Source organism: Cucumis sativus, unplaced genomic scaffold (genome assembly GCF_000004075.3).
Source record: "Cucumis sativus cultivar 9930 unplaced genomic scaffold, Cucumber_9930_V3 scaffold81, whole genome shotgun sequence".
Taxonomy (NCBI): domain Eukaryota; kingdom Viridiplantae; phylum Streptophyta; class Magnoliopsida; order Cucurbitales; family Cucurbitaceae; genus Cucumis; species Cucumis sativus.
Window position 1 is genome coordinate 46,946 of NW_022279572.1, and position 25,140 is coordinate 72,085.

At 36.6% G+C, this 25,140-nt stretch overlaps 2 protein-coding genes across 7 annotated transcripts in view; both read right to left on the reverse strand.

Moving 5' to 3' along the window:
• LOC116406270 (protein ENHANCED DOWNY MILDEW 2-like) overlaps nt 1–25,140 on the reverse strand; it is an 88,725-nt gene that overhangs the window by 46,370 nt on the left and 17,215 nt on the right. The window lies entirely within an intron of this gene.
• LOC116406269 (protein ENHANCED DOWNY MILDEW 2-like) overlaps nt 1–25,140 on the reverse strand; it is a 50,614-nt gene that overhangs the window by 11,413 nt on the left and 14,061 nt on the right. For 4 of the 6 annotated variants that reach the window (XM_031889975.1, XM_031889977.1, XM_031889976.1 and 1 more), the window contains exons 6-8: nt 24,952–25,099; nt 24,768–24,869; nt 14,339–14,380 (exon numbers count right to left, since the gene is read on the reverse strand). In XM_031889975.1, coding sequence (XP_031745835.1) covers nt 14,339–14,380; nt 24,768–24,869; nt 24,952–25,099 — 292 coding nt within the window. Of the gene's footprint in view, nt 1–13,676; nt 13,990–14,338; nt 14,381–24,767; nt 24,870–24,951; nt 25,100–25,140 lie in introns of those variants that run through there. The other 2 variants (XM_031889974.1, XM_031889978.1) reach the window with 2 other exon arrangements.

The following is a 25,140-nucleotide window of genomic DNA, read 5'->3' on the forward strand; positions in this document are numbered from 1 at the left end:
AAGTTGTAGATCCCCGGTTTGTTGGGGTGAGGTTGGTGAGCAGAGAATGTTAGGCCTTGAACTAGTTCAGCCACCAACGAAGCCACACAGAAAATTAGAGCTCGCATATTGACAACACAGAGCAGACAGAGGAACTATGCTGATGAACGACGTAGGGATCTTGAGTTTGACGTAGGAGACATGATTTTTCTGAAGGTAGCACCTATAAAGGGTGTTCTAAGATTCGAGAAGAAAGGGAAGTTGAGTCCACGTTTTGTAGGGTCGTTTGAGATTCTTGAAAGGATTGGCCCTGTAGCTTATCATTTGGCCTTGCCTCCGCAATTATCTGCAGTTCATGATGTGTTTCATGTCTCCATGCTGAGGAAGTATGTGGCAGATCCCTCACATTTAGTCGACTACAAACCGTTGCAAATTAACGACAACTTAAGCTATGAGGAGCGACCAGTTGAGATTTTGGCTAAGGAAGTTAAACTGCTTTGTACAGAGGAATTACATTGGTCAAGGTTTTGTGGCGAAACCACGAGGTTGAGGGAGCTACTTGAGAGAAAGAGGACAACATGAGAGTGCATTAAAATTGAGAAACTTTCGTCCTTGAAAGTTCTAATCCTTGTATAGCTCGGGATAATGAGCTCTCATGTTGTCCTCTCTCTCCCAAGTAGCTTTTTCAACCTCGTGGTTTTGATAAAGAACATTAATTAATTCCCCTGTTATGAAGCAACTTAACTTCTTTTGCCAAAATTTCAACTGGTTGCTCCTCATAGCTCAAGTTCTCATTCATTTGCAATGACTCATAATCAACTATATGTGTTGGATCTGTTACACACTTCCTCAGCATGGATACATCGTATACATCATGAACTGCAGACAATGACAGAGGCATTGCCAAATGATGAGTTACGAAACGTTGACTCAGGTTTCCCTTCTTCTCAAACCTCATAACACCCTTCATAGGTGCTACCTTTACAAAAACCATGTCCCCTACATCGAACTCAAGATCCCTACGTTGTTCATTGGCGTAACTCTTCTGTATGCTCTTCGTTGTCAACATGCGGGCTCTAATCTTCTGTATGGCCTCATTGGTGGTCTGAACTTGCTTGGGACATAACATCCTCTGCTCACCAACCTCACCCCAACATACAGAGAATCTACAACACTTACCATGCAGAGCTTCAAATGATGCCATGTCAATGGTAGCCTGCTAACTGTTATTATAAGCGAACTCCATCAAATGCAAATAGGAGTCCCAACTTCCTGAAAACTCTAGCACACATGTTCGGAACATATCCTCCAAAATTTGGCTCAAACGCTCTGTCTAACCATCAGTCTGGGGGTGAACAATTATACTAAAGTCCAATCTCGTGCCCATGGCAGCCTGAAGTCCTTTCCAAAACTTGGAAGTAAAATAGGCATCTCTATCAGAAACAATTGACACGAGCACTCCATGCAGTCTCACTATCTCGGTCATATACAACTGTGCCCACTTACTGGCAATACAAGTGGACTTCTCTGAGATGAAATGGGCTGACTTCGTGAGCTTGTCAACAATAAACCAAATTACTTTATAACCCTTCAGAGACCTTGGCAGTTCTAAAATGAAATCTATAGACACATTCTCCCACTTCCATTCTGGCACACTCAAAGGTTGCAAAAAACCTGTTGGCTTCTGTTTTAGTGTCTTCACCTGTTAGCAAACTAGAGACTTATTGACAAAGTCTGGCACTTCCCTCTTCATATTTTTCCACCAGTAAACTTGTTTTAAATATTTATACATCTTTGTACTATTTGGATGCATAGAAAGTGGAGAATTGTGGCCTCAACCAACAACTCTGTCTTAACTACACTGTCTGCTGGCACACATAACCGTCTCTCGAACATGAGTCCATCATCAGAGGATAAAGAGAACTCCTCAGCTTACCCTACTTCTGTTAAGCATCCTATCAACCAAATAAGGATCAGTGAGCTGAGCAATAATAATTCTCTGCCTCAAAGTTGGTTGTACTGACACCTGAGCTAACTGTGAGGTGACTTCTCCTACTAAAATGCAATCTTAGCTTTCTCAAGATCTTGTGCAAAGGAACCTGACTAGTAACGAGTGCTACAGAGTATGATACCTTCCTACTAACTCACGATCTCATGATCGTAGTCCTTGACCAACTCGAGCCATCCGCGCTATCTCATATTTATCTCATATTTAAGTCCTTGACCAATTCAAGCTCTTATGGTCAATGAAGATCTGAATCTTCTCACCATATAAATAATGCGTCCAAATCTTAAGTGCAAAACCTATTGCTGCCAAATTCTAAATCATGTGTAGGGTAGTTCTGCTCATGGCTCTTCAACTGAGGAGAGGCATAAACAACCACCTTACCTTATTGCAGCAATACACAACTCAATCCTTTCTTAGAGGCATCGCTGTAAATCACATAACTCCCAGATCCATCTGGCACTATAAGGACTGGTGTAGTAACAAGTTTCTGTTTAAGATCCTGGAAACTGCTCTCACATGCTGGGCTCCAAACAAAGGATTCCCCTTCCTGGTTAGCTAGGTCAAAGGACTAGCTATACGAGAGAAGCCTTCCACGAACCTTCTGTAATAACCTATTAAACCCAAAAAACTTTAAACTTCACTGACTGTACAAGGTCGAGGCCAAATGGTAACAACTTTAATCTTTGCTGGGTCTATAATAACTCCTTCACTGGACACTACATGGCCAAGGAACAAAACTTGCTTCAGTCAAAACTCACACTTGGAAAACTTGGCATATAGCCTATTGGCTCGAAGAGTCTCTAATACCTTATGCAAATACTCCTCATGCTCAGCCTCTGTCTTGGAGTAAACCAAGATGTGATCAAAAAATATCACAGAAGTGTCTAAGAAATCCTTAAGCACCACTTATTCATCAAATCCATAAATACACCAGGAGCATTTGTCGAGCCAAAGGACATCACAATAAACTCGTAATGTCCATATCTGGAAAGGCAGTCTTGGGAATATCACTGTCTCTAATCCTCAACTGGTGATATCCTGATCGTAAATTGATCTTAGAGAACACAGTGGCTCCCTAAAACTGATCAAACAAGCCATCAATCCAGGGCAATGAATATTTGTTCTTGACTATCACCTTATTAAGCTTTTTTATAGTAAATGCAAAGACACATCAACCCATCTTTCGTCTTCACAAATAATTGCGGTGCTCCCCAAGGTGACATACTAGATCGAATAAAGCCCTTGTCCTATAATTCTAGCAACTAGACCTTCAACTCCTTCAGCTCACTGAGCTGGAGCCATTCTGTATGGAGCTCTCGATATGGGACCAGTGCCTGGTTTCAGTTCAATAGCAAAATCAACCTCTTTGTGAGGAGAAAGTCTTGAAAGCTCTTCTAAAAAAACATCGGGGTATTTCCTTACCATTCATTCAGATGATAAGGATACATCGGGCTCTCTGGTATCTACAACACTAGCCAAGATACTCTAAGTACCTTGGTTGAACAACTTACTGGCCTTCATGGTTGAGATAACTTTGGGTAGGCCACAGTCCCCGCCCCCTTATACTTTAAACTAGTCGCCTCATGAGGGTTAAAAACTACCTCCTTGCGAGAATAATCTATGTTTGCATGGTTAGCAGATAGCCAATTCATGCCCCATATTACATCAAAGTCTTGCATGTGTAATACTAATAAAGTTACATCTAAAACATGATATGCTATTTCTATTTAACATGTTTTTATCTTTCCTTTCGACAACATAATTTCCAGATGGAGTAGAGACAAATAACATATAACTCAAGGGTTCTACTTGTAAACTCATATGTTGAACAAAAATTGGCGATATAAAGAATGAGAGGACCCCGAGTCAAATAATAATAAAGCAAAGTGCTCCAAGATTAGGAGTGTACCTATCACCACTGTGTAAGCTTTCTCAGCCTCCTGTTGATTAGTGGCAAAAACTCACCCCTATCGAGATGTAGAAGTCTAGTTCGAGATAGGTTCAAACTATTTCTGAGGGTAATTATCAGCTATATATATGTCAGGTTGCCTACACTTGTAGCATATACTACTTCCTATTAGGCAATGACCTGAATGAGACCTTTCACAATTAGAACACATGTATACTTCCTTCAAGGTTTTGCCTGCCTCAACAACCTACTGTCTAAGCTGCTGGAACAAACCACCTAATCTCAAATTCCTTTGTGGTGCTATGTAGGCTACTGCTAAGCCTTCCTTTTCTACCCTACAATTGGACCATTCTCTACAGCCTTGGCCATCTTTATCCTCTCATGCAAACTCAAATCCACTGTCATGTGTAGTGCATCATCTTAGGTAGCTAGTCTAAAGACTCTAACGAAACCCTGGATCTCCTACTTAATGCCTTTGACAAACTTGTCAACTCTCTCAGTCTCAGTTCTCACTAACTCAGGTGCAAATCGGGATAACACATCGAATTCTTGATCATACTCCTCTATGGCCATATTGCCTTGCTCCAACTTTAAGAACTCTTGACACGAAGAAGAATTTGGCATGAAAATTCTCCTTAAACTACTTTTAGGTGATCTGACTCATATCTCCACCCAACATCCTCTATGTGGACTTCCACTAGCCTCTGTCTCTATCAGTCAGTAAGAACATGACGCACTAAACTTTCTGGTCATTGGAGCACTTCATGTAACGAAAGATAGTCTTCACCGAACTCAACCACATCTGCGCCTTGGTGGAGTTTGCCAAGGATCCATCGAAAGTCCGAGGGTTATACTTCCTGAAATCCCTCAGGTGTTTGGCTTCTGCTGAAAGCATATCAAGTAGGTTATATGCTACAATTGGGGCCTAAACTCCCGCAACTGGGATCTAAACACTTGCAGCCGGTGTCCGTACATGAGTTGTTTGGATATCCTAGGTAGGTTGTCACTGTGCCAATACTTTGAACAATAAGTCTATGTACATTTGCTCCATGGCAGCAAGGTATGCATGGTGACAGGTGCAGTAGGGTCGATAACTTGTACAACATGCTGTCCTTAAGGCTGGTTACGTCTAAAAATTATTTAAATTCAAAAACTGTAACACCCAAAAATTAAGGTAATTTTATTTTTTTAATTATCTTAGTTTAATTTAATTTATGATGGATTTAATTGGGTGTTATAATTTTTTTAGTATTGTGGAAATTGTGATTAATTGAATGTTCAGTGGAAGATTATTTAATTAATTATACTATTGAAAATTTTGGTGAGATTTAAGTTTATTGGTTAATTATATATGTATATAATTAATTAAGTTATGGAAGGGTAGAATAATATATTATTGATTTTTTTTAGGAAAGATATTTTTTAGAGAGAAAATAATTATATTGTGGAAAATCTAATTATTTGGAAAGATATTGTATTTTTGGGGAAAGTAAAAAGTTTGGTTTGATGGGTATTTAACGAGGAGAGAAAGTATGATTTGATTTTGGTTAATTTGTTAATTAGCAAAAGAAAAGGAATAATGATAATAATAATAAATATCATTATTATTATTATATATAATTAACCCTTGTGAAACGTGCAAAAAAGGGAACTATTCATCATCTTCTTAATTCTTCACAAACCCCAGCCGCCATCGTGCTCCGTTGCAAGGATCACCGCTCGTCGTTTGTTGACACCGTCATTCCTCCTTTGTTCCTTAGTGACGAAGTCGCACAAGCCGACTATGCACCCCCACCTCCTACGTTTGCATGTAGGTGAAGCCGAGGAATCTCTCTCTTTTCATTTCATCAATCATCTAGTTTTTGAACGTTTTCATTAAGCCTTACCGTCGTTAAGTTCTGTCTCGTGCCACCCAGATCTCATTGCCGGCAATCGTTAAACGAACCTTGCTTGAGCAAGTCGATCTGTGCATCACAGAGCCACTTATCTACTCCTTCGTAAATCGCGCTTGTCACAGCCGATTTCTTTCTCCTTTTGTGAGTTGTGCACCCGAGCTGACTGCCAAGTCGATTCTCCTCCTGCAGAGCCGCGTGGGCCATTTCTGCCTTAGTTTAAGCCAAGTTGCTTTTTGGTATCTCTTGAGCTGTGTTGGTTTGGTATGCCCAAATGAATATTTTTTGGATCTTAAATAAGTTTACAATGGAATGAGTTAAATTATTTTTGTTTGAAGGTTCAAGTGTTAATTTGAGGACTTGAGACTCCGAAATTTTCCATTCAAGGTTTTGTTTGATTCAACCTTAATCTTGGGGGTCAGTTTGGATGCTTAATTAAATAGTTGGAAGTTTGGATGCTTAATTAAATAGTTGGGTGATGGTTGACAAAATTAATAATTTTAATTTTGTTTATGTTTATGACTGAATTAGTTGATAATTAATCTCCAGGTAAGAAGTTTTATTATTAGATCCTTACATTATGTTTTCCCTTAGTATGCATTAACGTAGCCATGATGCATGTGATGTGACTGTGAAGAATGTTAGATAATGATAGCTACATAAAAAATCGTTATGTATGACTAAGATATGTGATGACCACGATATGTTATGAATGAGATATACTATGGTTGAGATACATCATGTTTGAGATATGTTATTTATGTTATGTTATATGTATAGACTATGATGTTGTGTTAGCTTTACCTGTTAGAGTCGTATCATATGGGTGTCCCTCGGGATCACCACCTATTTATGTTTGTGTGGCTTAGCTTTTATATGTGAATCAATAGGATCACTTACACTTCTTTAGGGTGACTCCTTCAGGTTCACCAAGAGTCTAGATGTGTTCCTACAAGATCACTGGATAGCGTACGTTTGGGAGCACAATAGATATTCGATATTTTCTTACAGGACTATAACGAGAGGTTAACAGACACGTAGCAGGAGTAGTAGTGGGTCTCTTAGTATAAATTTATACTCACCCTTTTCTATGTTTAATTTTTCAGGTAAAGGAGCAGGTAAAGGCAAACTCGCGAATGGCAAGAAGTGACCGTGGATCGTCATAGGGAACATCTTATGTTTTCTTCCACATTTATGTTTTGAGTATTAAATTTATTTCAGAACCCATGTTTACTTTTAGATATATTTTTTTATTTTAAATAGGTTCCGAACTAATATTTTATTATATACTTTACTTATATTTTATGAGTGTTTCTTTTTAAAACTTAGTATTTTTTTGATTTAAATAAAAAGTCTTTATTTGTTTTAGTGGTAATGATCTCACCTTAGTATAAAGTGTTGGATCGTTACAGAAAGGTATTTTAGAAACACTTTTCGAGGAACATTGTTCAATCTGCATACCCCCAAAACGAGCAAGGCAATTGAGCATGACTCATCATTAAACGAACCATGTCTAACAAGGTTTTATTTCTCATTTCTAATATACCATTTTGTTGAGGTGTACCAGGTGCTGAAAGTTGTAATTGATTCCATGTTCTATCATCCTCAAATCCATATACTCTCCACCTCGATCAGATAAAAGTATTTTAATTTTTTTACTTGATAGATTTTTAACTTCAGCCTTATACTTCTTGAACTTTCCAAGAGCTTCAGACTTACGTTTCATTAAGTATAAATAATCATACCTTGAATAATCATCTATAAAAGAGATGAAGTATTCAAAACCTTCTCTAGCTTTTACATTCATTGGACCATAGTGTCTGAATGTATAAGTTCTATGGGCTCTTTGGCTCCATAGCATTTTCTAGTAAAAGGTCTCTTTAGTCAACTTTTCTTCAACAAGATTCACATGGAGGCAATGAATCATCTTCTAACTCATTTAGAAGTCCATTCTTTACCAATCTCCGATCCTATCGAGATTAATATGACCTAATCTTGAATGCCAAAGATAGGTATTATTTTGAGTATTAGCAGTTTTAAACATCTCATGATTTAAAATTGCTTTCGCTTTGTTAGGTCTTAATACATACAAAAGTTGTCTTCAAGCTTAGCTGAACAAATGTGTACACCATTCTTAGAAATGAACACTTCATTTAAAGAAAAATGTTACATTATATGATTGTTCAATAAGACAAGAAATAAATATAAGATTCCTTTTAATCTTAGGAACTATATACAAGTTTTTTAAAAACAAGAATCTATTTTAAAAAGAAAATTTAACATCTCCCATTACACGAGCTGAAATGGCATCTCTCGTTTTAACTTTGAGTGTATCTCATCCTCCTCGAGCTGCTTAAAGGAACTAGTTTTATGTAAAGAAGAGCAAACATGACTAGTGGCTCCTAAATCAAGTATCTAGACATTTTGGTCATTTTCCACTAAACATGTTTCTAAGGCAAGTAAATTATATTTACTTTCTTTTTAATTCTTCTTAAATATCTCTTGAAGCGAATCCTTGATCTGACGTCTAATGACCATGGTTTTGTGTTTCTTGCTTAGTATGTCAGACATACTAGACAAGAGATACACACAGGCCTTGTCATTGGCCTTTGTCCAATGATTATATGCATCCCTAAAATTTTTAGATGCATTTCGAGCAGAGGAAGTAGCAAAATGGTGTAGTTGAAAGGAAAAATCGTACTTTGCAAGAATTTGCTAGATCAATGTTGAATGAGTATGGTTTACCTAAATATTTTTGGACGGAAGCCGTTCACACCGCTTGCTATGTTTCAAATAGAGTTTTAGTTAGACCCTCTTTAGATAAAACTCCTTATGAACTTTGGCATGGTAAAATTCCAAATATTGGGTATTTCAAAGTTTTCGGTTGTAAATGTTTTATTTTGAATAACAAAGAAAAACTTGGAAAATTTGATTCTAAGACGGATGTTGGTATTTTTCTAGGATATTCCTCTACTAGTAAAGCTTATAGAGTTTTCAATAAGAAAACTTTAGTTATTGAGGAATCTATTCATGTTGTATTTGATGAATCTTGGAATAATGTTTCTAATGAGTCTATTTGTAGTGATGATTTAGAAAAAGATTTTGGAGATTTACTTGTTCAAAGGCAAAGTATGCAAGATGTGAACATCATAGAAAAGAAAGAAGAGGGTTCTTCATCCTTGCCTAAAGAGTGGAGATATGCTCTATCCCATCCCAAGGATCTAATTCTTGGCAATCCCGAACAAGGTGTCAAAACTCGTTCTTCTCTTAATTTATTTAGTAATCTTGCTTTTGTGTCTCAAATTGAACCTAGAAGTTTTAAAGATGCCGAATGTGATGAGTTTTGGATTTAGCTATGCAAGAAGAATTAAATCAATTTGAAAGAAACAAAGTTTGGAAATTAGTCCCTAGGCCTTCTAATGCATCTATAATCGAACAAAATGGGTTTTTAGAAATAAGATGGATGAAAATGGAAATATCATTAGAAATAAAGCTAGACTTGTAGCTCAAGGTTATTGTCAAGAAGAAGGTATAGATTATGAAGAGACTTTTGCACCGGTTGCTAGATTAGAAGCTATTAGAATGTTGCTTGCTTTTGCTTCTTATAAAAATTTCATTTTGTATCAAATGGATGTAAAAAGTGCTTTTTTAAACGGTTATATTGTAGAAAGTTTACGTAGAACAACCTCGGGCTTTGAAAGTTTTGATTTACCTAATCATGTTTATAAGTTGGAAAAGGCTCTTTATGGCTTAAAACAAGCTCCAAGAGCTTGGTATGATAGACTTAGCAAGTTTTTACTTGAGAATGACTTTAAGATGGGAAAAATTGATAATACTCTATTTATTAAAGTTAAAAATAATGACATGCTTATAGTGCAAATTTATGTGGATGATATTATATTTGGTTCTACTAATTCATCTTTGTGTGAAGAATTTTCCAAGTGTATGCATAATGAGTTTGAGATGAGTATGATGGGAGAACTTAGTTTCTTCCTTGGCCTTCAAATCAAACAACTCAAGGATGGCATCTTCATAAGTCAAGAAAAATACACAAGGGATTTGCTCAAGAAATTCAAATTCAATGAAGGTAAAGTTGCAAAAACTCCTATGAGCACTACCACTAAGCTTGACAAAGATGAAAAAGGTAAGTGTGTGGATATAAAGACTTATCGAGGTATGATCGATCTTTACTTTATTTGACCGCTAGTAGACCCGATATCATGTTTAGTGTATGTCTTTGTGCTAGATTTCAATCTTGTCCTAAAGAATCACATTTCCATGCCGTTAAAAGGATACTTAAATATTTGCTTGGAACTATTGATGTTGGATTATGGTATCCTAGAAATGTTGAGTTTAATTTGGTAGGATATTCCGATGCGGACTTTGCCGGTAGTTTACTTGACCGTAAAAGTACTAGTGGGACTTGTCAATTTCTTGGTAGTTCCTTAGTATCTTGGTTTAGTAAAAAGCAAAATTCGGTTGCCTTATCCACTACCGAAGCGGAATATATTGCGGTTGCTAGTTGTTGTGCACAAATTCTTTGGATGAAACAAGCTCTTTGTGATTTTGGATTAAAATTTGATAATGTGCCTATATTTTGTGATAATACTAGTGCCATAAATTTGACTAAGAATCCTATTCATCATTCTAGAACTAAGCATATAGATATTAGGCATCACTTTATTAGAGAGCATGTACAAAATGGTCATATTACTCTTGAGTTTGTAAGCTCCAATAATCAATTAGCGGATATATTTACCAAGCCTTTGAGTGAAGAAAGCTTTTGTAAAAATAGGCTTGAGCTTGGAATTATTCGTTGGGATGCATCTTGATTTTATATCTTACTTGATATTGTTACCGTAATGCATATTGATAGGAGGAGAATTAGACATTTTGTATGTGTTCATGTTTTTTGGGAGAGCTAACTTCATTGGTATTGTTTTTGATGATTCCAAAGGGGAGAAGTATAAGAAAAATATGTTTTTATCAATTTGTTGCATAATTGTTTCTATTGAATAATGCATATTTTTTTAGAGAAAAAAAATTAATTAAGGACAAAGAAGGTTCTCTTATCAATTGTTTTCAAGTATGTTCTTTGTGGTGAAATATATACATGAGCTTTATGGTTATACATCTTGATAATAGAATTACTTGTTGATCATGTGTGTTTCAAGTTATTTTTCTTCAATGATTTGTCATCATAAAAAAGGGGAGATTGTTGGCTTTTTGGCCCTTAATCTCAAATTTATTTATTTTAATTATTCAATTAATTTATGTTTTGATGATAACAAATCTGATTTTTTTATTGACAATTTTATTAATTTGAATAGACCATATCGTAGAGCTTGGAAAAATGATTCTAACGCCTCTTGAATCACCCAAATCGAAGTTCAAATGAAGAAAATATTGCTAAAAGAAGGTTAACAGAAAAATACCCGAGATGGTGACGTGGCGACCAAGCATTCAATTTGAACCAATTAGAGAAAGCCACTTGGAGCAATGAAGGAGTAACAAATGTGGCTTTTTGTTATGTTTTATTGGCTTTTATAAGAAAATGAATTTAAAAAGAAAATGATTTTAATATTATTATTTTTTTTGTGTCTAACGGCTAGTTGTTTTAAAAGATGGTGAAGTTGCTTTATTGATTTCTTTTTAAACAAAGTATTTTGAAAAGACATATTATTATATTATTATTTGTATTGTGTCTAACGGCTAATTAAGTTTAAATCTCAACCATTCATTTTTCTTTTACTTATATCTAATGACCCAAATGATTTTGAATTTATCTTTCCTCTCTTTTTAAATACTTCACATTTACACAAGATCACAACATCTTTACAATCCTCAAGCAAAAAGCCAACATTGTTATTCTCTCTAAAGCTTCCAATTTTTATTCTTTTCATCTTATTCTTGAGAGCTTCTTATTGTATTGTGAGGATTAAATTTGTGAGCTTCAAATTATATACTCACTCTTTTAGAGAGTTTTCTTTTGTATGATTTAAAAACTTCAACATATTGTAACGGTTGGATCCTAACCCGTGGAAAGGATCGGTTTGCTCTTGAACCCGAAAAAGGAGCAAGAATCGGTTCGGCTCAAATCCGTGAAAGAGTCCAAAGAAGATTTTCAATCAAAATCCCAAGAGGTGCTTGGGAAAGTGGATGTAGGTTGAGTTTAACCGAACCACTATAAAATTACGGTGTCTTCTTCTCTAACTCTTTTCTAATTATTTTTTAATTTAATTTTAGTTACATACTCTTATTGGTTGAGTTTGATTGCATACTTCCATTCATATATTTTTATCAATCTTGTTATTTAACAAAGTTTACAAAGTTCTTTATTTAAATTTAAAAAGTATCTAATTAGTTGATTTTACTTTTTATTTGTCAAAAAAGTTTATTTAAACCCTATTCACCCCTCTAGGGTTGCCATACCGATCCAAAAATTGGTATCAGAGCAAGGTTGCTCATCTTGAAATTTTAATTTCTTGATAAACTTTATTGTTAGAGCATTATGGCAAACCTATTGGCAAATGGTATTGTTGAAGGTCAATCTACTTGTTGCTCATCACTGTAGCATGATAATTGAAATGACCTTAGGGTGGGGATTGAAATCAAGAGCTACAACAAACATCCCTGTGGAGGAAGAACTACAAAAAACATCGTTGAAGAAGCAGTCCATTCTCTTCTTCTATGTAATCATAAGCATGAATCATATGTGTCCACATAATCCCTTTTTATTCATTGAAAAGGATATGTTAGAGTGAGTAGGCCCAAATATCATTGGGAATAGGAGTAGACCATCCAAAGGAGAAGACAGTACACCATGAATCTGTACAAAGGAATATATTCCTCCATTACCAAGCTTAAACTTTGCAACTTGAAATGCTGATCCATGGACTTTTCAAACCTAAACCAAGCTTACCCGAAGTGCACCAAAGATTTGGATCAACTCCATGAATACTTCTAACAATTTTGCACCATAAAGAGTCCTGCTCCTTAAGGATTCTCCAACTCCATTTAAACAATAAAGCTGTATTTCTGTTTTCATTTCCAATCCCTAGACCACCATCTTTTAGAGCTTTCGAAGCTAACTCCTGTTTAACCAAAGGATTCAGCTTGTGCTTTTTGACCTTCCCAAAAGAAGTTACATAAAAGTCTCCAATTCTTGTATCACCAAGAAAGGCATTTGGAATAAGGACATATTATAAGTTGGTAGGTTGGCCAAAACTGAATTACATAAAGTTTAACGGGTCATTGATTCCTCTGCTTCTTTTACTGTTAAATCCCTAATTGATGATTTAACTTGTTCAATAGGTCCTCTACCAGAAATCTTTATTCTATTATTCGGTCTGATCACTACCCAAAGAAAATTAAATTATTCTGGGAACTTAGTCACGGTGCCATTAATACTGCTGTTGCCTCCAAATGCCAAATGTCGTATATGTCTTTTTCTCCTACTTGGTATGTTGTGTGTCAAACTGCTGCGGAATCTGCCTCTCACCAATTTGCGCACCGTTCCTTTGCTACTCAGTTTTGGCACATCATCTGGGATGCTTTTTGGTTGGTCGATCTCTCTTTCCAATAAAAACTTCTTGGTGGGTCACCTTTTTGTGGGATGTAAAAAGACAATTTGGTTGGCTATTGTTCGTGCCTTCTCCTAGACTTTATGGACTGAGCACAATAGGAGGCTGTTTCAGGACTCTACTGCCTCTTGTACTTCTTTTTTGGACACCATTTTATCTACTGCTTTTTATTGGTACAAAAATGGGCACCCTTTTAAGAACTATAGTCTCTCCTTTCTCTTTTCTAATTGGCTATATTTTTTTAATCACCTTTAGGAGTTTGGGTTTCCCCTGTTTCATTTTATCAATGAAATGTTTCTTATCTTAAAAAAAAAAAAAGTTAAACGGCCCCTCTGGACAAGTTATACCCTTTTCCATTTATCGAGTTTCAAATGGACTTTATCTATAACAGGCTGCCAAAAAGACTGCTGTTTAGAATAACCACCAAGAGGTAAGCCAAGATATATAAAGGCAATTACCAGCCTCCCAATTCAGCCTTGAAGAAGTAGAGATCAATGTAGCCTCATCAATATTGCCTCCATATAATGCTTACTTCTCCCAATTAACTTGCTGCCCTGAGCACAATTCGAAGAGAATATCTAACATGGCTTCTATTTTTTATTCTAAAATCTTTCAATCCTGCAATCATAGACGATACCTTTCTTTTTGTAAATAAGGATAAGTAGGACGTGGGGAGTTTGAAAGGGTTGCTTGTAGAAGAGTTAGATGACCCCCCCCCTCCCCCGAGTGGTTCCATGATTGTAAACATCTCTCAACTTTCACAATCATAGGAGTTCAAAAGGATAACATACGAGGCTTGTACTTTTTGTGAGATTGTGGAGTGCATAATGAATCTAAAGAATATTTAAGGTAACAGATAGCCTCCTAACAATGAAATGCATTGAAAGAAAATGTTGCACTAAGAAAAATAAATAACGAATTCTGCTCAATATAATAAAAATCAAACAAATCAACATAATGGACTTACTGTATTGCCTTTCTCTATGTACCAATGAAGCCTATCAACAATCTGCATTGCAGAAGACATTTTAGTATTTACAAGGACTATGAAATGGAAAAAATAGAGCGAGAAAAAATTAAACAGAAAAAATATGGAGAAAACACGTCCATATGTCTGGACAGCAAAAAAGACCGGCTGCTAACAATTTCCTTCTGCTATCACACATTGATGTTTTATAAGAGACATCATCAGACAAAAGCGAAGTAGAAACAGCTTAGGGACGGTGAAAAGTGAACCCCATCCCAAAAAAACTAATTGCAGAAAATTTGACCAATTGTTGTGATGCAAAGAAATTGGATAATTGCAAAAGAATTGGCTATAACTATGAGCCCACCACAAGGAGATGAGTTGTAAATTTCCACCAAAAGAAGTTATATCAGAAGACTTAGCTTCAAAAAGTTTAAAGTTACTTTCAAGCCAACGCAACTAAAGGAATGCCCCGACAGCATACCCCAAAGGACTTCAACTTCACTTGAGAAAGCCAGTCATCAATATGATTAGAATTAGAAAGACAAGCGGAAATCTGAAGGTACTAAGCAGAAAGCTTCTTCCCTTGGAAGCAAAGAAGCAATGAGGAAAAAGGTGATAAATATTGTCCTCCTTTTCCATATACAAACTGCATATGAACAGGCAAAAAGGTTAAACCTCATCAAATTCTGAAGCCTATCCTGATTATTAAGACTCTTATAATCTCAGGACCATATAAACACTTCCATGTTCTTTGCGATCTGAAAATTCAATACACTTTTAATAAGTCAGGACATCAAAGAAGTATTCACTTTAGAAATATTCATAAATGCCTCCTCCCACTTTGTGAAGAGGGATAATGTGAAGAAACTAATTTTGCAAGGGGGTTCGGGTGATACCCAGTACAGAAGAGAAGTCCAATTGTAAAAAAAACATTTCATTTATAAATGAAATCTGGGGAAAACCCCAAACACCTAAAGGAACTTATAGAAGAGAAGGATGTCCAATTGTTAACTAAAATAGATTATCTATAGAGAGGGGGGGCTTAGCTTTACACCAAGGAAAAGAAATAGACAGAACAAATTCCATAAAATATCTGAACAAGGAAGAAGAATCATGAAAAAGCCACTTATTTCTTTCACCCCACAGATACCAAAAGAACGCCGCATGTCAACCAAAGTGTCATCTTTGTACCACCAAAGGGTTGACCCACCAGAAGAATATCCCAAAAATTGGCAGCAAGAGGAAAATGGAAAAACAAATGGATCGAAGATTCAGCGTAGCAGCAACACATGTGACACCAAGAAGGAGAAATAGACATATAAAGCATGCAACGTGGAAGACAATCAGCAGTATTGATGGCACCCCAACTAAGATCTTAAAGAAAAATTTTCATCGTTTTAGGAAAATCTATCTTTCCAAATCACAGAACAAAAATCAGACAATAATGGATCAACCGTGCCCACTAAGTCAGCTATAAGGGATCTAACAGTAAAACCAGAAGTAGGATCAAGAGCCACAACCAAGAATCCAAATAGCAGTGCAAGCTAACAGCAGCCAGGTGGAGAGATACTAAGGCCCTTTTGACCAAGTGGATTCAAAGATATTACAAGCAAAAGTTCTCTGTTGGGTGGAAGGTGCTCACAGCTTATTATAGCTCCTCACATTTCCAACCAAAAGCCTATTCTCAGTGTCAAGTCTTCCTCATATATCCCAGGGAAAAGGATTATAAGCTACTGTCTATTGTCATCTTCCTTTTTCCCATATTTCTTTCAAGATTGGAATGGGTCAATACTTTGTTTTCAATCCACTTGGAGATCAAAAGGAACTGGATGGATCTTTCTTGAAGCTCATGGAAAATCAGGAAGAATGTTAACCAAGTGAGATGAAAGTAAATTTTCTTTTATTGAAGTATTGAAAGGGGCCACTCACTGTCAGTTAAATGCAGAACAATGTGCAATAAGTTGTGTTGGGTAACCAATATTTATGGACCTACTGATTACAGAGAGAAAATTCATTTGGTCAGAGCTGCTCTCCCTCATTGGTTATTGTATAGAAGCTTGGTGTTTGGGAGGGGATTTTAATATGACCAAATCAAAGGGGAGCGATTTCCAGCAAGTAGAATGACATGTGGCATGAATGAGGAAATTCAATAAATTCATTGAAGAATGGAAACTCATTGAAGTTATTTTACTGAACAGAAAATTAACATGGTCAAGAGAAGGAAGAGTAGTTTTGAGATCATTGCTTGACAGATTTTTAGTTACTTTTGACCGGGACAAGGCTTTTGCGAACACACGTGTAACTCGTCAAGTAAGGATCTCCTCAAACCACTTCCCTTTCTTATTAGAAGCAGGGGCATTCGAGTGGGAGCCTTCCCCTTTTCGATTTTGCAACAGCTGGTTGCTAGACAAGCATTGCTGCCAATTTATTGAAAATTCATTAACCACAAGCACTCCTCCGGGCTGGATGGGCTTTGCCCTATCAACTCAACTCCAAAACATTAAGGGTCAACTCAAATCATGGCATTTCAGATTATGAAAGAAAACAGAAAAGTCATGAAGAAACCTTATTAAAAGCCATCGCACTAGAAGAGAAAAAATATGATCAACCGGATACGTGCACAGTGGATCACTTATTGTTAATAAGAGAGTGAACTTCTAGCTCTTTGTAGAAGGGAGGAAAGAGATATAATCCAGAAAACTAAGTTGACTTGGCTGAAATTGGGGAACAAAAATATGAGTTTCTTCCATCGTTCTCATCGGGGGGAAAAAAAAAAAAAGTCTAATTCCGAAGCTTGTTAATAATCAAGGAAACCCAACCACTTTATTCTTTGAAATTGGCATTTAATACTTGATTTCTACAGCACCCTCTATGAGAAATCTCCTCACACCTCCGTTTTTTATTGGTCTGTAGTTTCAGCAGATCAAAATAAAAGGCTTATTTCAAAATTTAGTTTGGTGGACATCAGGGCAGCATTAAAATCAATGGAAGAAACAGAGCTCCAGGTCCGGATAGCTTCACAGTAGAATTCTTCATCAAATTTTGGATCTCCTCAAGGAAAATCTTTGTAAATTATTCAATGAGTTCTATGGGACTGGGAAACTAAATGCATGTAAAGGAGAAATTTATTTGCTTGATCAAGAAAAAGGAAGATGCAGTAAAGGTAATTGATTTCCCGCCCATAAGTTTCACTACTTTGCTGTACAAATTGATTGCAAAAGTGCTTGCTGAAAGAATGAAGATAATTATGCCCAGTATTAGAGCTCTCACTCAAAGTGCCTTTTTGGATGGCCGCCAAATTCTGGATCCTGTACTTATTGCAAATAAAGTTGTGGAGTATTATAGGTCCAAAAAAAGCAAGGATGGATTACAAACTGGACCTTGGAGAGGCATTTGATCGAGTTGATTGGGGGTTCTTGAAAAGAATTTTGAAGCAGAAAAATTTCAATCATGATGGATCATCTCTTCGATCATGGATTGTGTTGTTTTTTTTTAAGAGACACAAGGCAACTCTATTATAGAAATAATATAAAAACTGAAATAATATACCCCCAAACACCTCTGTTTCAATTTAGGCATTAACAGTTCTAATTATGCACTATTTTAAGGCTGTTGAAGAAGAAATATGTAAGTTTCAAATTAGAACTTGCCCAGGTACCAACAAGCTACAAAATCTTTTGGCATTCACTTGTTTAAGTCAGAAAAGTAAAAATCCTCCATCTCATGAACTCCCCCAAATCAAAAGTCAAGTCTCCCAACAACAGTAGCTTACGCTTCATAGCTCATTGCAAGACCAACAACTGAAATGAGTTTCTAAAACCCATTCTCTTTTTCTATTACTGCATTCCACACCTGTCCGACCACGGTGCTGCCATGATTGATCCAAATTTTCCCAAGTAACTGAATGCCTTTGCATTGCAATTACTCATCCCCCATGTTGATATTCCGTCCATTCCAATTTCAACTATTGGGGATATTTGTAACCTTCCAACTCGATCTTGCTTTTAGATTCCTTTCTATTAGCTGAAAATGATGCCAAGTTAGGCTTTAAATTCATCTCCTCTACTTCTTTCTCACCAACCTTTTGGAGAACAGCATCCATGTCTTCAATAAGATTATCTCCGAAAAGCTGTTCAAATGGCACTTCAGCGTCGTCAATAACACCAATCTGCCTTTCCCCTTCCTTCTTTGCTTTCTTCTTATGGTTTTTCAATCTTGGTAAGTGTCTCCTTGTGTATTGGCAAAGATGGCTCCTTATTGCTTTTTGTTCTTTTCTACTTTGAAGTCTTTCTTTTCCTTATCAATATCATTGGTACCGAGATTTATCTTATTGTCAAGAGATGGAATTACTTTCTCCTCCCTGGTGACCTTATCCATCTTACGTTTTTTGCGTTCCAACTTCCTGTCCACATCAGCACCATTAGTATGATCAAGTTTGCCATCAGTGCCTTGAACAGACGGGTGTGTTTCAACATTCCCATTCAGTTTTCTATCCTTTTTCTCTTTTTGACGATCTAGGCTCCTGATTGGAGTGTCGTCTTCTTTATCACTCCCATTATCATTCTCATTCTGAATGCATTTACCAATTGATCTCGCATTCAATACACGCAAGCCTGGAACCAGTCGACAAATCTTTTTATCTAACTTAGCACTTTCAGCAATAGGATTCCTCGAACATAAATATTCCTCAGATAGCCTAATGAACTCAATACCTTTAAATCTGACCATCTCATGATGACATTATTTCCCAAATCCAAATTCAACAACTTCTTGTTATGAGCCAAAGCATTGGGGAGCATCCTGATTTCATTGTGAGCAAGTCTAAGCTCTTTAAGTTCGATACAAAACTTGAGGGATTCAATAGATTGATGTTTGCAGTTAGAAAGGATAGCTTTTTCATTGAATTCACTTTCAACAGAGAATCTCCAATACTGTGGATTGGATTTCTAGAAAGAACCAGAGTATTCAGGTTCTTCATCTGATCAAGCTTGCAAATAGAAGCAATCTCATTGTCATTCAAAATCAAAGCACAAAAGCCAACAAGGGGTCTAATTTCGTCCATTGATCGAAGCTTATTCTTTCCCGCATTTAATACATTAAGTCTAGAAAGCCCTTTAATTCCTTTTAAGTTATCAAGTTTGTTTTGTACAACTGAGAGCCACTTCAAATTGGTGCATGACTCCAATCCCTGAAGCGATGTGAGATTGTTGAATGTCAAATCAAGCTTCTCCAAGTTTTTAAAAGGGACAAACCATTTATATCAGAAAGAGCCTTTTGATTGAGCTTGAGAGTAGTGATGGTGAGTGGGTCTTTGGTTTGTAATCATTGAGAACTTGCTGTATATCCAAGCAAGACATAGTCGTGAAAACCCTAGTTTTCTCTGTTAGGAACGACACTGCCTCCGAAAACGCCTTCAAACTCCGCTGTCTCTGCTGGCTTGTGTGCTGGATTGATCATGGATTGTGTTAAAAACCTAAGTATTCAGAATTCGTCAATGGGAGGCCCAGAGGAAGAATTCAAGCCTCAAGAGGGTTAAAGCAAGGGGATCCCCTTTCCCTCTTTCTTTCTTCTGGTTAGCGAAGTGCTTAGTAGTTTCATCTCAAATCTACACTTTAACGGTTTGTATGAAGGTTTCATGGTAGAAGAACAATGTTTCATGTTCCCCTCCTTCAATTTGCAGACAACACCTTAATATTTTCCAAGTTTGATGAGTTATTCATGAAAACGTTAAAAAGACGCTTGAAATATTTTAGTGTTATGGGCAAAAGATAAATTGGGAAAAGTCATCTATATGCGGAATTAATATTGGGGAAAGTAAGATCTCCTTAGCGGGCATCCATGAGGAATTGCTAAACATTCCTCATGCCAAAAAATCTCTAATTCATTGAAAGAACCATGGAGGAACTTCTTTTGAGAAGGGAACAACGGTAGCAAGTTGAACCACCTAGTGAAATGGGAATTAGTTTCCAAACCCCAAGGAGATGGGGGCCTTGGGCTGGACAAGCTGAAATTTAGAAACATTACTCTTCTTGCCAAGTGGAGGTGGAGGTTCATGGCAGAACAAAACTCTCTATGGTATAAGGTGGTTTGTAGTATTCACGGGAGTAGCCTCTTCCAGTGGCACACAAGTGGCAAAGAAAATTCAAGTTTAAGAAGCCCTTGGATAAATATTTCTAGATAGTGTGGCAGCTTTTAAAGTTGGAAAGGGTGACAAAATTTTGTTTTGGTTGGATCCATGAATGGATAGAATTGCTTTGAAGACCACACTCCCAAGCTGTACAGAATTGCCCTTAATCCAAAAGGCTCGGTTGTAGAACATTGGAACGCCTCCACTTCCTCTGGGTTTCTTGATTTCAGAAGATTGTTAGGAGCTTGAAATCTCTAATTTTCAACTTCTCCTGGGCTCCTTGGAAAGGACAAGATTATCCAATATTGAGAATAAAAGAATCTGGTTAATGGAAACTAATGGGGTTTTTTCAGTAAAGTCATTATCGAAGCACTTGTCTCCTGCCACTCCGATGGACCTACAGTTGGAAAAAAGCCTTCAGAAATCTAAAAGCCCGAGGGTAAGTATAACTCTATCGATTATGTTGTTCAGGAGTTCAATTTGTGCATCCATTATGCAAAAGAAGTTACCCACTCATTATATTTCGCCACATATATGCCCATTCTATCTCAAATTTCATGCGGAACTCCAGCACTTGTTTGAATGTGTATATGCTGCCAAGTGTAGGAGTAAACTCTTTCACACCTTTAATCTCAGCTGAGACCTTGATAAAGAATGCAAGAATAATGTTAGACAGTTACTTCTTGGTCCGGTTATGATGAAAAAATGCCTCCTTGCTTTGGTGCAATACCGTCAAGGAAATTTTGTTGGAACTGTGGTTTGAGAGAAATCTGCGAGTCTTCCACAATAAAGCCTCCTCTTGGTTCAATAGATACGAGTGCGCACGTCTGAATGCCTCTTTGTGATGCTCTCTACGAAAACAATTTAAAGACTTCTCTATGCAATATATCTTACTAAACTGGCAGGCCTTTTAACTTTCCTCCTTGTTGATGATTCAGATTTGGCTCACAGCCTCTGGTGTTTCCAACCGTTTCAGAATCTTTCTTTGTCTGGCTGTATTTTTAATTCCTAGTCTGGTTAGAAGTTGTTTCTTATGTCCTTTTTGAGTTGTATTGGTTGTGGTTAGTCCTGCACTTGGACGTTATTAGTTGTTCTATCTTTTTATTATGTAGGATATGATAAGGATACTAAGAGGGTGTCAACTTAGCTGGGATGCTCAAATGCACATCCTTATCCTTGGTTTGAATGCTCATCGTATAATCCTCTTATACTATAAGATTTAGTTTCATTGTTCATTTATTAATAAATGAGGTTGTTTCCTTTTCAAAAAAAATCTAAAGGATCAACTTGATCCAATCTCTTTAAATCATATCGACGAGAGTAATGAATGGTTGGTCGAAACATTGGATGAAGAAAATGATGAAGCTGAAGTTGACAATGAGCTAGTTTTTTATGACAACGACCTCACATGGGGAGATGTAGCTCGTGCTAGCGGCGTTAGAGAACCCCTCATGTACACTAGATCAAAAGGAAAGTCAACTACCTCTCCCTCCACTTCTAGAGTTCAAAAGCAAGCACCAACTATACAAGTAGTTAGTAATGAAGATGAGGACGACTGAAGAGGAATTAGACATCAAGGAGAACAATGGCCGAGGAGCAATGGACGAAACCATAGAGTTAGATGGGGATGTTGATGAATTTGATATTTGATGGTGTTTTAAACTTGTACTTATAGAGTTCTGTTCATTTTTATTTTTTATTTTTTGAAATGGAGACAAACTTCTTTATTAAATAGAACTCAAACTGAAAGTACAAGAGAATTATACAATCGATTTTGTTCATTTTTCTTGATTACAGAACTATTATTAATCTTTGAGGCTTTGACATTTGTCTATAAACTTATGTTCTACCTCATATATTATTTATTTATTTATTCATTCATTGCACCTCGCTTCGCTCAGGCATTGCCTTTATGTCGCCTCTCACCTTGAGGTGCCCCTTGCGCTTTGAAAACACTGCTGAGAGAGAGCAGTTTCATGTTTTTTTGAAACGGAGACAAAACTTCTTTATTAATAAGAACCCTAAGTACAAGAAAATTATACAAAGAGAGCAATAAAGAAGAAATAGAAAGGGGACATATCAACTAGGTCGACACCCCCATAGCGTCAATCATCATATCCCGAAAAAGTGATGATAGACCACCAATTATTTTACAATATAGCAGGAGGAAAAAGGAGGCAGTTGCACGTGAACAAGAGAAGGGAAATGGAGAAAGAAGTGGAAACCACCTTGGTGGGGACCATGGTTAATTACATGGGAGAGAGTTAAAAGGGAAAGAAGGAAGGGAAGAGAGGAGTGGTTAGTCAGTTTCTGGAAGTGGAGGGCTGTAATTTCCTGGAGAGCAGGGAATGCAGAAAGTGTTCAGTTTCTGTAGTCTGTAGCAAGTTATTTCCATTATCGTGAACTCCTTTACTGTTTTGTTGTTTTATGTTGAACTTTGTATTAGTTCTTGTGTTGTACTTTGTTTTCAAGACTCTGTGTTAGTTCTGTTTTCTGTAGAAGTTTGGCTGATAAATAAACTAGTAGAACACACTACTTGGTGTTCTATCAAGTAAATATCAAAGCAAAACAAAACAAACAAACAGCCAATTACCAGGTCCAGAAAAAAAAACAGAAAATTAAAAGAAACCCCAAAAAACAATTACAATCTCAAAATAAAATTAAACAAGGTCAAGACTTCAAAGCTTCAAACTTCAGACAGTAAGAACTGCAAATGGAGAGAAAATGAACCGGCAATGGTTAGGCTCGATTAAGAAAGGCATTCCAATTGAGGTAAATATCTTGAATGGAAAAATTAGCAGACTCATTTTTTAATGAACACCAAGCTGCAACACTAAGATCTACTGCACACATAATTTCTGCTCTTTGACTTTGCTTTATCATGGAAGAAATGTTGATTCCGCTCAAACCATAATTCTGAAAATAAAGCTTTTAACAAAGTTATCCAAATGATGCGAGATTTTTGGGAAAAATCAGACTCGACAGCAGCTGAACCACATTAGCGCCTAGACAGCGATCAAAAGTCCAAACTAAATTGAACAAGGACAAAATCCTTTCCTAGCCAAAATAAGAGACGGGACAAAACAAAAAAAAATGTGATAAAGGGTCTCACTAGAAAGAAAATCCTTTCCCAGCCAAGAAAATGTGACAAGAATTCCCCCAGATGGCGCAACAGATGCACTAGTGTGCAAGGCGAGGCACTATGCATGCGCCTAGGAGGCTTTCTAAAACACAGCATGTGTCTAGCAAAAGGAAAGTCAAACACCTCATAGAAACAACTCCAAACTAACCAAACAAAGTCATGATTCAAAAAGATATGATTGAAGTCTTTTTTCTGCCCACCAATACAGAATGTGAAAAAGCAGCCCTACAAAAAGGATCATCTTTCTAAAAACCAATCTAATCTGTAAAAGTCTTCCTCTTTTCAGCCTCCTCATAGTGTTCTTCCTCCTATGATCTCGAGTTTGTCTTGGTGCAAGTTTTTGGTCGCCTTTTATTTAGAAGGATGTTTAGTCTTGTATTTGTATTTGTATTTCCCTGTACTTCTTTTGTGTTTGTTTTGCCTTTAGCCATTACTCCTTTGTTATGGGTTTTAGCTTGGTTGGATATGATGAGGGTGTTAAGGGGGTGTCAACCTAGTTGAGATGTCCAGGTGCACCCCCGATCCATGCTTACATGCTCATTGTATAATTCTTTTGTATTATGAGCTTTTGTCTCATTATTATTATATTAATATTAATAAAGAGGCTGTCTTCTTTTTAAAAGAAATATCTGTAGAAGTCTTCCATGATTGACTTACCACAAACAGAAGTGCTAAGTCTTCTAGAAAAATTTTACAAAATCTCTAAAAGAGGGAACTACATTCTTAAAATTTTCACAAAAGCTCCAAAAGAGGGAACTACAAGAAATACTTTTAGAAGGATTCAAGCTCCAAAAGAGAAACAATCCTTCTCCTTCGTATTAATATCAAATGTCTCGTTCGAGGATACAAGAGCCACTATGTCAGTTGCTTCTCTATCAAACAACAAATGACAGAATCCCAACAATATCCTAGAGCTACTAAAACGAGAAAAGGCATCTGCCACCAAATGATTCAGCATAAGGAAAAAGATGTAAACAGGAAAATAGAGAGCAGGGGCCGAATGTCTAAGATGAAAGCACAAAATAGTTCAAAACTTCGAAAACACAAAATATTAGTCAGTATAAGACCATGCTTTGTCAAAAATTTCGTCAAAGCAGCTGAGCAAATAAAAGCCTAAGAAATTTCTTTAGAACAGTGCAATAAGAAATTGTAAGCACCTTCCACTTAAATATGTGATTAAGAACTTCAGGCTCACAAACAGCTTCTGCATCCTCAATGCAACATCCTTCCTCAAGCTTGCGCAGAGCAGCTCGAACAGCCTAACAACCAAAACAGTAGACCATTAAGGGATAAGAAACCACGAGATCACTTTAAGGATACAAAAGTTAATAATTTTCTTACCACAACTGACCCTTCCAACTTCCCCATCTTAATTGTCTTGTCCACTACATGTTTTAAAGAATATGCATGAGTAGATGGGACTTTGTGCTTCTTAATTACGTCTTCCAAAGTAATTGACGATGCAACATTTTTCATCATGTCCATTAACCTAGGTTAAAAGAAAGAATATTTTAGAAACAAATCCACTTT